The sequence below is a fragment of the Notechis scutatus genome, chromosome 3, assembly GCF_049901735.1.
Source record: "Notechis scutatus isolate UNSWTSFEM ecotype Mainland chromosome 3, rNotScu1.2, whole genome shotgun sequence".
NCBI classification, from domain to species: Eukaryota; Metazoa; Chordata; class Lepidosauria; order Squamata; family Elapidae; genus Notechis; species Notechis scutatus.
The window spans coordinates 44,037,535-44,053,356 of NC_142011.1; the positions used below are offsets into that span (position 1 = coordinate 44,037,535).

General features: G+C 38.9%; 3 protein-coding genes across 3 annotated transcripts in view; all 3 read right to left on the reverse strand.

Moving 5' to 3' along the window:
- LOC113432004 (C4b-binding protein-like) overlaps positions 1 to 2,659 on the reverse strand; it is a 55,120-nt gene extending 52,461 nt beyond the window's left edge. The window contains exon 1 of the mRNA XM_087959624.1: positions 1 to 2,659. Within this exon, the coding sequence (XP_087815750.1) occupies positions 1 to 73 (73 nt within the window). The 5' untranslated portion in view covers positions 74 to 2,659.
- Positions 2,658 to 13,480, reverse strand: LOC113431821 (complement receptor type 2-like). The gene is made up of 13 exons (XM_087959609.1): positions 13,117 to 13,480; positions 12,743 to 12,922; positions 12,115 to 12,294; positions 11,195 to 11,377; positions 10,523 to 10,705; positions 9,954 to 10,136; positions 9,492 to 9,677; positions 8,437 to 8,700; positions 6,259 to 6,444; positions 6,081 to 6,110; positions 3,918 to 3,996; positions 3,527 to 3,618; positions 2,658 to 3,192 (listed from the first exon to the last, which is right to left on the reverse strand). The coding sequence occupies exons 1-12, from the start codon at positions 13,121 to 13,123 to the stop codon at positions 3,555 to 3,557; spliced, it is 1,725 nt and encodes a 574-aa protein (XP_087815735.1). The 5' UTR covers positions 13,124 to 13,480; the 3' UTR covers positions 2,658 to 3,192; positions 3,527 to 3,554.
- Positions 13,346 to 15,822, reverse strand: part of LOC113418085 (complement receptor type 1-like) — a 21,483-nt gene continuing 19,006 nt past the window's right edge. The window contains exons 16-18 of the mRNA XM_087959050.1: positions 14,040 to 14,125; positions 13,526 to 13,672; positions 13,346 to 13,419 (exon numbers count right to left, since the gene is read on the reverse strand). Coding sequence (XP_087815176.1) covers positions 13,346 to 13,419; positions 13,526 to 13,672; positions 14,040 to 14,125 — 307 coding nt within the window. The remainder of the gene's footprint in view (positions 13,420 to 13,525; positions 13,673 to 14,039; positions 14,126 to 15,822) is intronic.

The following is a 15,822-nucleotide window of genomic DNA, read 5'->3' on the forward strand; positions in this document are numbered from 1 at the left end:
CTCTCTCGGCCAAACTCAACGCTGAAATCGTCAAAAGCGCGGGGAGCCACGAAGGGCGTCGTCGTTGCGACATGGCTCTCAACGTGCAGGAAGATGAAGAAACGTTGGGATCGACGCGCGGAAGGGGGAGGGGGTTCCAGGGCTCGAGCGCGAGTTCCGACCGCAGCAAAGGTGTGTGTGGAGGGGGTCGTAGCCACTGCCGCCATTGCAGAGAAGTCGGGCTTGCTTTTCATTTCCATTTCACGCCAGAATCGGCGTTAGGCCGACAAAGGGGGAGGCGCCTCGAGAGCGCGGAGACAAGTAGACTGCAGGTGGAACATTTGGTCCGTATAAATAAGGTCTAGAAAAAAGAAAGCTGCTTGGATGAGAAGCGAAACGTCTTCAATGAAAAACCGGAAAGTCCAGCTGACTGAGAATCTCCATTGACAAGAACTAGAAAGGTTTGCTGCGAGCTTAACTTAGTTCGCCTCCGGATGTTGGTCAGGTCAGGAATATTGGGCATTTGGAAAAATGCAGGCACTCTGATTCAGACAGCGGTAGGCGGGTGAAATTGCTCTGGTTGGCAGAGCCAGACGCAGAAGCAAAACGGCACGCGAGGCTGCTGCCATTTGGAGACCATCCGGCTTGAATGCCCCCACGTCCTCTTTTAATCAGCAAACTTTATGGGAGAGATTAGCAATTCAGTGTAGGAGTCTCGAAATTCCTACCATTCTCTTGCTGTTCAGTGGAGTGAGTGGCGTGAAGAAGCCCTGGCAGAATGACGTTCAGCAGCTCGTTATCGAGCGTTATAATGTTGACATAGTTTCAGTTATGCCCATACTCATAATTTAATCTCTGCCTTTTTCTCCAAAAGTCCCCCCTCCCGCCCAAAGAAATACATTGAAGACTAGTTAATTTTTTGTTTTGAAATGTATTTTCGGATTGAACCTAGAATTGATTTAATTTCTAAAAAGATTTATTACTATTTATTGTATATCCTAGTACCATAGTTTGCTGAACACATTTGAAGTATTTGCTGCTTAATGAATATGGAATATGATGGATAATTAAATTTGTATGCTGCCATAACCTCAACTCTGGGCAGCTTACAACAATCAAAAAAGACATTACCCCCCCCCCCCCAAAAAAAAAAAAAGCTGCCAAGCACAATGAAATGGGAGGATCAAAGTCTGTCTCACCAAAGGCCTAGGTGAAGTCCAGAATAAGAAAACATTTTTTTATTTATGCATGCATGCTTCATAACAAAAAATAGTGATCGCAATACATTATCAAAGAAAAAGTGCTATAACAAAGTGAAAAAATGCAACAAAAAGCATATGTCAACAAGTCACAAATCTATACATCTCTAATGCAAATATTATTCAAAATGTGTATATATTCATTCAACTTTTAATCCATTGTATTTTCTATTAATGTGTCCCATATTTCATTATATTTGCCTATACACAATCTTCTATAAGCAATTCACTCATGACTGACAACAGCAACCAGGTTTTCAGTCCATTTTCAGTCCACAGAGTAAAAGGGGACATACATTTATCTTCCCCAAAACCAGTCTTTTGGTCATAAGGGCATGAAGAATCCATTTATATTGTTCAGTTTTCAAATTCCCTGTACTGTAGTATGTAATATGTCTTGAGTATGTAGTTCAAGAGAATGTTACTGTACTGGTATGTAGCTCAAGAGAATGAATTTACAAATCATATTTACAAAATCCATTACTTTTTAAGCATTTATGACTCTTGATTTTAAAATCAAAATCATTTCTGTGTCATATCAATCACTGCTTCATATTTATTTTCCAGGAGTATATTATTCATTCATTGCTTCTAATATCAATGTCAGCATGATATCTTTTGCTAGCTTGCTCAGAAGAAATTGCCAATAAAGAATAATATCTTGTCCTATGAAAAAATAATGACATTTAATTGAAGTAGAACAAGAATTTCAGTAAATATAAACAAGGGAGTTTATATGCAATATAGAAATAAAAGGAAGGTACCCTAGTAAAATCATTTGTAAGCAAAACTTGGGCTTCACAGGTACAATTGCTAAATTAATAGGGACAACGTATAATTGACAAGATAAGCCAAATTATAAGAGTTAAAAAATACATTTAAATGCATTGTTTGAAATAGGCAGATGAGAATTCCTATGAATTAATGGCCGCCTCTTTATTTTACCAATGCTAAACTCAAAATAGATGTGCTCATTGGAATGATGAAAACCTTTTCCTCATAAAATACCTGTATATCAGTGCATATGTCCCATATTGATGTTTGATAGAATATGCATTTCAAATTATTAGGTCACATAGTGTAATAAGATTGGGACTGGGTTAGAGACTTCTGGCCTCACTATTAGTTGTGTTGGGGGGTGCACGAAGGGAGGCTCAGCCAATCTCATAGTACACATGTACTAATACTACCACTTCCTTCGATATAAATAATGTAAACAAATAAATGTTCAGTTTTTTCTTTTGCAAAAGGACAGTCCACCAAACATGAGGAAAAGCAATTAAGATACTTAATTCCCACAGAACCTGTATATTTTTCTTTATTTCAGTTTGATTTTCTTTAAAAGGAAAAGTTAAACCACTTATTTTATTATAAACTAAACTGAACAATATACAAGCAAGAAAAGCAATAAAATAATGCAAATATTACTCAAAATGTGTATATGATACATTCATACAACTTTTAACCTGTTTTGTTCTCTATAAATGTGTCCCATATTTCATTATGACTTGTCCATACACAATCTTCTATAAGCAATTCACTCATGAGGGACAACAGCAACCAGGTTTTCAGTCCATTTTCAGTCCACAGAGTTAAAAGGAGACATACATTTATCTTCCCAGATAACTGGTTTTTTGGTCACATGGGCATGAAGAATCCATTTATATTGTTCAATTGTCAAACTCCCTGTACTGGTATGCAGTTCAAGAGAATGTTATCTGAAAATTTTACTTTTGTAACACAATCGTATTTACAAAACCCATTATTTTTTAAGCATTTATGGCTCTTGATTTTAATACCAAAATCATGGTGTCATATCAATGATTACTTCATATTTGCTTTCCAGGAGTATATTATGCATTCATTGCTTCTCATAGCATAACTGTCGATGTCAGCATGAGATTTGTTGCCAACTTGCTCAGAAGAAATTGCCAACTAAGAATAATATCTAGTCCTATGAAGAAAGTAATAATGATATGTCATTGAACAAGAACAATAATTTCAGTAAATATTAAAAAGGCAGTTTATATACAATATAGAAATAAAAGGAAGGCACCCTAGTAAAGTACCCTTGTAAGCAAAAAACAAACACACACACAACTGACGTCGGATAATTTTTAATAGGTTGATGGAAAGCTAGAGAAGGCACAAAGAAATTTACCTAACAAAGTTGCTCCCCAAATTACATATGTACTATAACTTATTTTAAACCATCTGACTCGCAGTCATATTTATACAAATAATGTATTTTCATCTTAAAATAGTAGTCTTACAGTGAGATTTATTACCTGTAGCTATAAAGACAAAGCTTTCTTTTTAGAGTGGGGAAGCTTCATAATTAACAACACAATAATTTCTTTGGGCTTCACAGGTACAATTGCTAAATTAATAGGGAGAACATATAATTGAGAAGGTAAACCAAAATATTTATATAAGACTTAAAAATACATTTAAATGCATTGTTTGAAACAGGCAGATGAAAATTCCTATGAATTAATGGCCACCTCTTATTTTACCAATGCGAAACTCAAAACGTGCTGATTGGAATGACAAAAACCTTTTCCTCATAAAATACCTGTATTTTAGTGCATATATCCCATATTGTTATATGATAGAATATACATCTCGAATTATTACCACTTCCTTCAATATAAATAATGTAAACAAATAAATGCTCACCGTTTTTTCTTTTGCAAAAGGACAATCCACATTACAGCACCAAAAATGAGGAAAAGCAATAGGATACCTCCCACAGAACCTATTAAAACCAAATAAATATATTTTTCTTTATTCAGTTTGATTTTCTCTAAAAGGAAAAGTTAAAGCACTGATTTTATTATAAACTAAACTGAATAGCCAAGCAAGAAAAGCAATACAAATTTCTAACATTAAAATACAATGAAAATTGACCCATCCTAAGGTGTTTAAGTAATGCATTGTAGAATCCATTCTACAGAATTCAGAATAATACACTGCTCAAAAAAATAAAGGGAACACAAAAATAAGACATCCAAGATCTGAATGAATGAAATATTCTTATTAAATACTTTGTTCATTACATAGTTGAATGTGCTGACAACAAAATCACACAAAAATTATCAATGGAAATCAAATTTAGCAACCCATGGAGGTCTGGATTTGGAGTTACAATCAAAATTAAAGTGGAAAAAAACACTACAGGCTGATCCAACTTTGATGTAATGTCCTTAAAACAAGTCAAAATGAGGCTCAGTAGTGTGTGTGGCCTCCACGTGCATGTATGACCTCCCTACAACAACTGGGCATGCTGATGAGGTGGCGGATGGTCTCCTGAGGGATCTCCTCCCACACCTGGACTAAAGCATCCCCCAACTCCTGGAGAGTGGTGCAACATGGCGTTGGTGGATGGAGCAAGATGTCCCAGATCTGATGTCCCAGATGTGCTCAATTGGATTCAGGTCTGGGGAACGGGCGGGCCAGTCCATAGCATCAATGCCTTCGTCTTGAAGGAACTGCTGACACACTCCAGCCACGAGGTCTAGCGTTGTCCTGCATTAGGAGGAACCCAGGGCCAACCACACCAGCATATGGTCTCACAAGGGGTCTGAAGATCTCATCTCGGTACCTAATGGCAGTCAGGCTACCTCTGTCAAGCACACAGAGGGCTGTGTGGCCCCCTAAAGAAATGCCACCCCGCACCATTACTGACCCACTGCCAAACCGGTCATGCTGGAGGATGTTGCAGGCAGCAGAACGTTCTTCATGGCGTCTCCAGACCCTGTCACGTCTGTCATGTGCTCAGTGTGAATCTGCTTTCATCTGTGAAGAGCACAGAGCGCCAGTGGTGACTTTGCCAAGCTTGGTATTCTCTGGCACATGCCAAACGTCCTGCACAATGTTGGGCTGTAAGCGCAACCCACACCTGTGGACGCCGGGCCCTCATACCACCCTCATGGAGTCTGTTTCTGACCGTTTGAGCAGCCACATGCACATTTGTGGCCTGCTGGAGGTCATTTTGCAGGGCTCTGGCAGTGCTCCTCCTGTCCCTCTTTGTATAAAGGTGGAGGTAGCGGTCCTGATGCTGGGTTATTGCCCTCCTACGGCCTCCTCCACTTCTGATGTACTGGCCTGTCTCCTGGTAACACATCCATGGTCTGGACACTACGCTGACAGACACAGCAAACCTTCTTGCCACAGTTTGCATTGATGTGCCATCCTGGATGAGCTGCACTACCTGAGCCACTTGTGTGGGTTGTAGACTCTGTCTCATGCTACCACTAGAGTGAAAGCACTGCCAGCATTCAAAAGTGACCAAACCATCAGCCAGAAAGCATAGGAACTGAGAAGTGGTCTGTGGTCACCACCTGCAGAACCACTCCTTTATTGGGGATGTCTTGCTAACTGCCTGTGCTTTCCACCTGTTGTCTATTCCATTTGCACAACAGCATGTGAAATTGATTGTCAATCAGTGTTGCTACCTAAAGTGGACAGTTTGATTTCACAGAAGTGTGATTGACTTGGAGTTACATTGTGTTGTTTAAGTGTTCCCTTTATTTTTTTTGAGCAGTATATTTAGGATCACAATGAAGTGTTCCTTTTCTTTTTTCCCCTTTTTTCTTATGTCAAGTTGCTTCCACAACTTTGCTATTATATGCAGAGCAATACCTTTTCCTTTCTTGCCTTCTTTTCACTAAAATATGATTGCTCTGTATTATATGTGCTCATCCGACAAAGACAAGTAAAGAACAGGGCAGACATTTCACTAGTAGCTATACTGGCCTATCTTATCCAGTGTTTATAGAATGTAAAGTCCACAATGCTGTACCTTTTTGCACTCAACGGGAAGTTCTAGAAATTACTTACCAAAACCTATTGTAGCAAAATTGTAAGAGCCTAAAGAAAGAAGCAAAACAAGAGTTACAAACTATCAGAGAAAGGGGAAATTACATTTACCAGTTCTTGAAAATATTTTTGAGAGGCTCTCCAAACAATATAAATTTAAATTCTTTCTCAAATCTTTAGAGCCTTATTTCCAACTTACTTTGTTTACTCAGTATGCATGCTGGCACAGGGGCATCCCATCCTATCTGCTGCGCTTGAACAGGAAAGGAATCATTCCTGACATAGCCATTTTCACACTCCAGTGTCACATTAGCACCAGTCTGAATCATGGTTTTTGTTTCTGCTTTGGTGCTACCAGAAAGTGGTGGGAGAGGACAGCCGTCTACTGAAAATCAAAGTTGAATAAAAGTTCTTAGACACTCTTTTTGCACCAAGGAGCCACACTTGCCTTTACAACTTGAGAGTTGTAGGGAGGTTGCCAGAGATGCAGCTAAATCAAACAAAGAGGTAGAGCAAAATCATTTTTATTGGAGAAGTTTAAATAAGGATAATAGAAAATAGGAAAGTTAATTTATTTTCATCTTAATTTTTATCCACACTTTTACCCTCAGTAACAATCCCCTGCCTCCACCTAAATGAGATTGTTGCCACCAATGCTAATAGATTTTTGGGAGCAGAAAAACTGAGTAGATCAATGACATACCTGCAGCCTGGCCATCACAGTTTTAAAGGAACACCCTGGGCAGAAAACAACTGTTTGTACAAGGTACTTTATTAGGGGCTGCAGTTTTCAACTTTGTATTTTTAAAGCAAGACCTGGATTCTAACTTATATCACATTCATCGTTATTAATATGATACATTTGGGGCCTCATTCTGGGTTATTTACAAATTGCATTTAAAAATTCAATACATCTAAAAAATAATTGATTTAAGATATACATTCAGGTATGTTATATTTAATCAATAATAGCCTGTGGCCTATAACAGTGGTTGCCAACCAGTGGGCTGGGGACCAATGGGGGTCCGTGAGAAAATTTTGGTGGTCCACAGAGAAATAGCACCTCCAAAACACCCCCAAAGCATTAATCCAGGCTGCGTGGGAACACAAGGCTACGCTGCCCACTTAGCCCGCGGCTTGTAATGAGGGAAGGGGGAAAAGGGCAGAGGAGGGCAACTTGCCCCACACGCCTCGCCTGGCCACCAGGCTGCTGCTTTCCACTTCTGCTTTTGGCTGCACACAAGGAAAGAAGCAAAAGCCTTTCTTTCTCTCCCCCAAACTCCGCCAGAAATGAATCTTTGGGACCCTGCAAGGCATCCTGCTCCAAGAGGCTGTGCCGGCAAAGACTAATTTCTGGTGGAGTTTCGAGGAGAGAAAGAAAGACTTCTGCTGCTTCTGCTGCTTTCCTTGCATGAAGCCAAAAGTCTCTCTCTCCCCCCAAGAACGGAGCTGGAGATGGTATCCTGTGATCCAAATAAAGAATGATCGATTGGTAGGAAAACGGGGTGGGGAATTTTTCTGTAGACTTTTTTGGGGATTTTCCCAGGGTCTTTGGTCCATGGGATTTAAAATTATGAGTTTGGTGGTCCCTGAAGTCCAAAAGGTTGGCAACCCCTGGCCTATGAGATAAGGTAGTTAATATTTATGAGGCTCAAAAAATATGGCAGAAATTGGCAGATGCTTTTATTCCTTGTACTGATCCAAAAACTCTAGGGAATTAATTATAGTCTTCACAGTGACTTGGTTCCAGAAGTCCAGCAATGAGAATTCTGTCATTTAATTCAAAACAGTGCGGGCTTAAAATAAATGATATCCTTAGGCTAATAGCCCCACCTCTGAAGATTTACATTTAAAAAGATTTGAACAAAAGATAGTGTTGGCCAGCTTTCATTTAAAGTTATCACTCATGTCTCAGTCCAACATTATGCAATTGTTGCTGTTCCATATATTTTAAATGCAAATATGATTCAGAATAATAATCTACTAGTTTGGATTATAACCAATAACCCTCCATGCACCCCATTCCCACATTAGGTATATATATAATTTGTCTAGATATAAATGATACATAGTTTCATATTTCATAGCATCTCTTATTTAGAAATATGCTATCACAGATACAAAAAAGGTGTCTTTTGTGATAGGAACCCTATGTCCTCCAGCTGTTGCTGAGTTATAATTGTATTGTAAGTCATCCAGCATCACTTTGGATAGTGAGATGGACAACATATAAATGCAATAAATAATCACTAGCATCCCTTACTAAAGAGTGGGCTTAAGAAGTATTGATAAATATGGTTATATAGATATATAATAAATTATTAAATAAGAACACAGTTCTTCATCCTGCCTTCCTACTGGAAACCAGGAAACTCACCTTCTCCACTGCAATTTCTAAGCTCTGAAAAAGTATCTTTCTGGAGGTCTGTTTGTTTCCCACCATTCAATTGTTCTGAAAATCTTTCAATATCTGGCTCTCCTCCAAGACCTGGGTTTAAGGTGGTTGCTAAGTCCTTGGTAGTTGTTTTGTTGATTTTTGAATGTATTGTGTTTTTTATGAATGATCCAGTTATTTTTTCTATTTGATTGCTCCCATCCTTGGTCACCTGGGAGTCACTTGGGAGTTTGGTAGCCTCTGTATCTAAAAAATAATAAGAAATTCAACATTCAAAACCATGATGATTTTTTTTAATGGCTTGGTAACAAATTGTGTGATTGGTTTCCCTAAACCAAAAAGCAATCATTTGCATGGTTTCTGCACTGCAAAAGAAATACAAGTAATGGATCATATTTTCTATTGTTAAGCAAGGCAGTATTATGCCACATCCAATTTTATTACCTTTTTTGTCACTACAGTTGTTAAGGGACTCACACACCCATTAAGTGAATTTGGCTTCCCTTGTTGACTTTGCTTGTTGGAAGCCTACTGGCAAGCTCACAAATTGCAATCAAATGACTCTGGGACACTGCAACCATTGTAAATACAGGTTGGTTGCCAAGTGCCTGGATTTTGATCACATGACCCTGGGGGTTCTGTGATACTCATAAATGCGAGGAATGGTTATAACTCTCTTTTTTCAGTGAATTCAGTCAAGGACTACCCACAGTGCCAAAGTGATTAACAAAACAAAATGCTCATTAGCTTATAAAAGAAGGTTTGTATAAAATGCCACTTCTAAGTTTGCTCTTCTGGAAGAAACAAAGTTCAGCGGGACAACACAGGTCTTGTTTGCATATTATCACAATGCATTTTCAAGAGACACAGTGACAAAGCTCTCGATTCATTGGCCCATGTAGTTCTCTCAAATGCTGCCAGTTTCAGTTACTGAGGTCTAGGTAGTGTGGCTCTTAGGAGGCACCCCACGTCCTTGGCACCAGATGTCACTTAACACTAATGTGGTACAACCAGTTTAACAACTAGCTCTCACATACATTCTCTTCTTTTACACTGAGGGACAGGTCGATTCCATGTTCCAGAAGTCTGGCAGTAAATGGTTGGTCTTCCAATAAGAAAAAAACCTGGATCACAATGATAAGTCACAGAGGTGCCGTAGGGGAAATCTTCCAAAGTAGTCTTGTCTCGTTTGCTATGGCCAATATTTGGTGGTGCAAGGCAACCTAGAGAGAAGTGATGCAACTGCATTACTACAATATTGATTTACCTCTCAAATTCCACCCAAATTATGACATTCATATCAATTTGGATGCACCCATCATAGTCCTTAAATAAATACTGCTTATAAAAATCATTAGCATGACAGTATGCACAGTCCAATTATAATACTCTTACTCATCTGGCTTCAAGCACCCATCCCTGGTAAGCCACCCCGATCCCTGTGAAAGGCAGTACAGAAGAGTGAATTACTGATCTGAAAAATACAACCAAAAGAGGACCTTGGCATCTGGGGGCTTCACTCCATTTTACAGAGTTTGAGTTGTTCCAAATGCATGTCACATTGTAGTTTCCAATGCAGGAATAGCCGGCATCACAAATATAGATTACTGATTTCCCATATGTGAAGTCTTCACCAACAGGCCTCCCATGGATGACTTTTGGGGGTGCGGGACAATGCATAACTACAAAAGATCAAAGAATGGTAAGTATCTTCATTCTATATCTGCCAGAAGCTATAACTGTTCAAATATTTTCCACCAAGAAAATAGTTGTTGTGACATATGTGATGCATGTATTCTCCAGAAACAAACTTTGGTAATTCTGCCCATGGTGATCACCATTTGGAACAGTCTGAGGATAACAGTGCATTTTTATTTGAGAGCTATTTGGCCAAGGGAGTTGCATTCCAACAGTCCCTGGTGAGTTAGAAAATAATGTTTTTTCCACAATTCTAAATGGTTTCAAATGTGTGCTTGAAAAACAATAAATTGAAGGAAAACGGCATGTGCATTGTAAAATAATGATAACCCATGTTAGCCCAGATAGCACACATTACAGTTTTTATTACCTGAACAGGATGGCAAAGGAAGGCTCCAGTTTCCTGAAGGTCCGCAGAAAATAGATGCCTTTCCAATAAGCAAATAGCCTGGATCACAAGAATAGGTTACAGATGTTTCAGAAGTAAACTTTTGCAAAGCTAAACCATCATGTTTTCCATTGGCTATACTTGGAGGGAAGGGACACTGTGATTCTAAAAGAAAAGAAAAAGAAAAAAGGAAGTCAGAGAACAGTGTTCAGAATTCCGTTTTGATGAGATACTTAGTGGAAAGTTGCAATTAAAGGCTATTTACTACAAGTTGATCCCTCCGCTTTTCTTAGGGGCATCTTGTGTGACACTTCTCTCATATTTTTTTTCATTATTGCAGAGCCCAATACCGTAGATTAGATAAGTCTTAAGCCGTGCTTTGTTAAGTAGAGTGGTTCACCTATAATATTAAGCCACAGAACCTAGTTTACAATTCACCTCTATTGAGTTAATATATAAAATCAGAACAAACCACATTTTGGGCTTAGTGAAATTAGGAAACCCTGGCAATATCTTGTTTAGTGTAAGTTAGTGAGGCTTATGACTGAGTAGATTCTTTAACCTGTATCTCGCATGTCCAAATTCAATCCCAAAGGCTACTCTTTATGCTATGAAGTGTTATGCTATACTAGCAGCAATTAATAAAAAAATTACTTTCGCAGTGAGGAGCAGGAAAGGTCCATGTGCCAGAGTCTGTGCAATGAATAGTAGCATCTCCAATCATTGTATAGCCAGAGTTGCATGTATATTTCACACACATTCCTCTTTTGAATACCATTAATTCCGGGTTGCTGTGAACCCCATTCTGGATATCTGGAGGTGACTTGCATTCAATCTCTGAAAAGATATAAAAGTATTGATTTTCAATGAGTTATCGCTATATCTCACAGGTGTGCATATTCTTAGGAAAACATCGTTTACAACAAGCAAGAACACACGCAAAGGATTACTCAAGTAAAATGGCATCTCTCATGGCTGGCCTACGGAATCTAAAACAGGGTAAGGAGGGAAGGGACTCAGAGGACAGCATTTAGAATATTATTTTTGATATGATATTCAGTGGAAAGTTGTAATTAAATATGCTTCTGGTTTATTCTGTTTCTTCAAGCAGGGCATTATTTCTAAACTCTGTAATAAGAACAATATGACTACAAAGTAATTGGCATCATTTTATGACTAAAAGATCATTTAACAAGCTAGTTGAGGTAAGATCTTCACTAAATCATATGGGTATAAAGTTTAAAGTGTTACCTGCCTCTTCTTGCAGTATAATATAAAAGGAATTCACTGGTGGAAAATTAGCTCTGTCTAATCTAAAGGTGACTTTTCATTTCTTCAGTTGTAGTTTGGATTCCTTGACCGAAGGAATCCTTGAATCATTTTATATACCACTAGATTGTAAGCCTAAATATTCCTCCGTCTGGTACTTTAGCAGTTTTGAAGCAGCCATATATAAGGGATCCTGTATGTCCAGAACCATTCCAGACAATAAAAAACAGCAACAGCTGTGAAGACTAATTGTTTCTGTACCTCTCATCTTCATGAGGCAAGACAGCCTATCTCAAGAAATGTACCTTCACAGTTAGGGGAAGGAGAAGACCATGTGCCATTATCCATACACTGAATCGTTGCCTCTCCAGTCAGAATGTAGCCAGGATTGCATGTATATTTCACAAGCATTCCACTGGGAAATAATGTTCCCTGGTTGCTGTTAATCCCATTTTGAATGTCTGGGGGAGGCTGGCATTGCACTACTGGAAGAAAGGAGAACAAATTAACGAGCTGAAAAAATTAAAATAAATTTTACTTCACTAGGGGAAAAAACAAATTACCAGTAAGAATCTACTTTGGCTACATTTCTTTCACATCTGAACAGTTCTCCTGAAAAAGGGATTGTGAAATGCTCCAAATCATCTTTCCAAACTGGGTGAATGGGGATTGGCATTTGGTTCTCATCACTGTATGCTGTCATTTAATAAGAAAACCCTCAAGATGAACCTTCCCACATTGTCTCATGGAACAACCAAATGCTCTTCTAGAAGGAATTGCCTTTCAATTTTCAAAAAGGGCTGCAAACTTACAGGATGCTTCTGCTTTTATTGTTCACAGAGAAATTAGCAAGAAAGTGTGGTGGGGGAAACTACATGTTTTTTTTTTCTAATTGTGAGAAGAGTTGATAAAATCCAGCTTCATTAAACATACCTCTGACACAGATAGGTGCTGGTGAATCCCATGTGTTACCACGTTGACACCGAATTGTATGCTGGCCTTTCATGGTGTAGCCAGAGTCACATTCAAAAGTAATTGTTGATACAGATTGATCACTTGCTTTGGGCCTAATAATTCTTCCATTCTGAATGTCTGGATTCACACAGCCTGCAACTAAAAATGAAAGGGGAACAGTTAAATTTGTCAAGTCCTGTGCAAATAATGCCTTCTTAAGAACTAATTTACTGAACAAAGAGTAAATATAGATTTTTTTTTTAAAAAAAAAGACTTCATCCTAAGACCATATAGGATTTAGCTGAGTATTAATGGACAGGGATAAGAGGGGGAATAGGATAAAAGATATGCACATGGCATGTTGGTCTGGAGATTCCTTATTGCAGATCAGACAGCCTAAATCAATCCATGGAAAGAGATGACATTAAGATAGTCCTTGACTTATGACTGTAATTGAGTGCAGAATGGGAGGGATGGGGAGGGGAGAGGAGGGATGGGGAAGGAAGGGGAGGGGAAAGGAGATTGTCTCTAATTAATATAATGCATACTTCATATTCAATAAACGTTTTTAATGCCACTTTGTCAATCGTTGAATAATAAGATGAAAATATTAAGATACAAGTTGTTGCAATGAAGACCATACAGTCCACATAATGCTTAAGTCAAAGAGAATAAAACAGAGCACTGAATATTGAAAATAAAAGGAAAATCCAGATTTAAACTTACCCTGTACACAGACAGGTATGGGGGGATCCCACCTACCATCCACTTGGCAATAGATCTCTCTGGAACCAACCATCTTGTGGCCCCCAATGCATTCAAAGCTAACCGTCTGGTTATATTTGTAAGTGCTGGAAATTCCAGCAGCAATCCTTCCATTCTTAATCTGAGGAGATGGACACTGTGTCACTGAAAAGGAGACATACGGTATATCAGAAGCAGATAAGGAAAAAAAAAACATTGGAATCACTCTGCAGAAGTGTCAGGCCTGATTGATTCAGTTTAGGTACCTGAGGAACAGGGCTAATTAGTTTGTCCATACATTTTCTGATAAACATTATACTTCAATCAGCATTCAGGGATATGCTCTAATATTTGCTTGCAGCTTGATATAATGTTGCCCAAGGATGAAGTACTCTTTTATGCAAGTTTCATTATCTTCAATATGATTTGCATCATTTTACCTGTCTATAGTTTCTGTTTTAGAATACTGGCATTCATTAAGCCTTCTCTTACAAATATCCTAAGCTAGATCTGCATTTTGAGTGCTGCTTACTCTGGCAATAAGGAAGGTCACCTGTCCATGCTACTGTTTTACCAAACAATGCACAGCTTCTGGAAGACTTGCCAATCAGCCTAAACCTGTAGCAAGACAAAAGAAACAGCATATAATCATTTTATTTTTTTATAGAATAATGCAAACTTTAGAAGATTGGAATCAAATGGACGCTCTACATCTGTTTGTTTACTCTAATTCAAAATGAGCTTCTTAGAGTTGTTTCAGTTCTGACATGGCCTTCAGTTCTGAATAAAATGCAGGGATAAAGATGACTGGCCTCATAAAGTATTTTAGTATTCATTCATCCCATGCTTTTTTATTGATGTGGTGTCAGTTGATAATTATATGTATTTATATGTGTAGACAGACAGCATATTTGTATGTGTAGAGACAGATTGCTAGAAAGCAAAACAGCAACATGCAGGAGAAATTAGTTTTCATGATTGCGAAGTCTTATTTTGGCAAAAAGTCTTATATGTTTATAATCATACAATGGAAGGAGAAATTTTCTACTGATTTATTTTCTAGACAAAATATATCAGAAGGAAGAACATGTTCAACTCAACTTTTCATTGATACAATCTGTGTACCTGACAGTGGTCCTTCCTTTTCATTCTGTTTACTCCTAATTTTTTATGATTATTTATGTTTTAGCAAACTTAGATTGAAAGAGAAAGATGCAAAAGTTGCAACAGCAGGCTGAAGCCTCCCAACCTGGCCAGGACAGGATTTTGGAAAAGGACACAGAGCAGTGTGGGTAGGGTGCAGGAGAATCCATGCCAGGAGTGGATGAGAAATAGGAGAAGCCAGGAACATTGGAAGGGCTGGTGGCAGGGGTTGGATTCTACAGGTTCGCACCTATTCACTAGAACTGGTTGTTAATATTCTAAGCAGTTCAGAGAACTGGTTGTTAGAAGAAATTACTGGCCTAATCCTGTAAGGAAGGCAGGAAGGAAACATTCTGGTGTTGCCTCTCCATTAACCCTTTTTGCATTCTTGGCAGGCCTAGACTTCCTGTCTCTGGAACTTCTCTGGAGTTTTTTTCCCCCTCTTTTGCTGGTACTTTGCTTGTGTGGAGTGACCATTCAAAGTTACAGTGGCACTGAAAAAAGTGATTTATAACCATTTTTTACACTTACGACTATTGCAGCATCCCCACAGTCACGAGAGGCCAGACGAGGAGATGCGTGCCTCGATGTGAGTGATGTTGAGTTGGCCACACCCAGCCAGTCACATTACCAAGCCACACCCAATAACTAAGCCATGCCCACAGAACCGGTTCTTAAAAAAATTGAATCCCACCCGTAGCTGGTGGGCTAGCGACTGGACGAGTGCTTGGTTGAAGAGGAAAGAACAGAAATACAGCTGCAGCTGGGACGCGTCGATGACTAGCCAGAGGTACAGGGTGAAAAAGAGGTATAGCTGCACATGGTCAGTGAAGACAAGGAGGAATTGCTTCCCCTTCAGATCCCAGGGCATGTACTGTAGTAGCAAAGGAAGGCATATGGAAATCAGTGAGCCTACTCATGAGGAAGCAGCCTTACCCTTCCTAATATGTTGCACCAGCTGGTGATCACTCAGACTGATACATGGAGCAAAGCAGTGTTGTAACCAACCATTCACTTCCCTGTCATGCCTGTGCTCTGATTTCATGTTTTCTGATTCTGGACCTATGCCTTGTTTCTGACCTCATGTTTGGACCTTGGATTTCATGCCAGTATTTTGGCCTTGGACCTTGGAGACCAAGCCTGGACTTGAGACTTGGGCCTGGATTTTGGAC

Bases quoted from the DNA above. Each gene is read 5' to 3' on its own strand.
- LOC113431821 (XM_087959609.1), bottom strand. The intron at 10,706-11,194 runs GTAATTTTTTTA...CTTTTCTTTTAG, and splicing joins TCCTGCTCCTCACTGCGAAA to AATCACAGTGTCCCTTCCCT. The intron at 8,701-9,491 runs GTATGTGAGAGC...ATTATTTTTTAG, and splicing joins TCAGTGTAAAAGAAGAGAAT to ATACAGAGGCTACCAAACTC.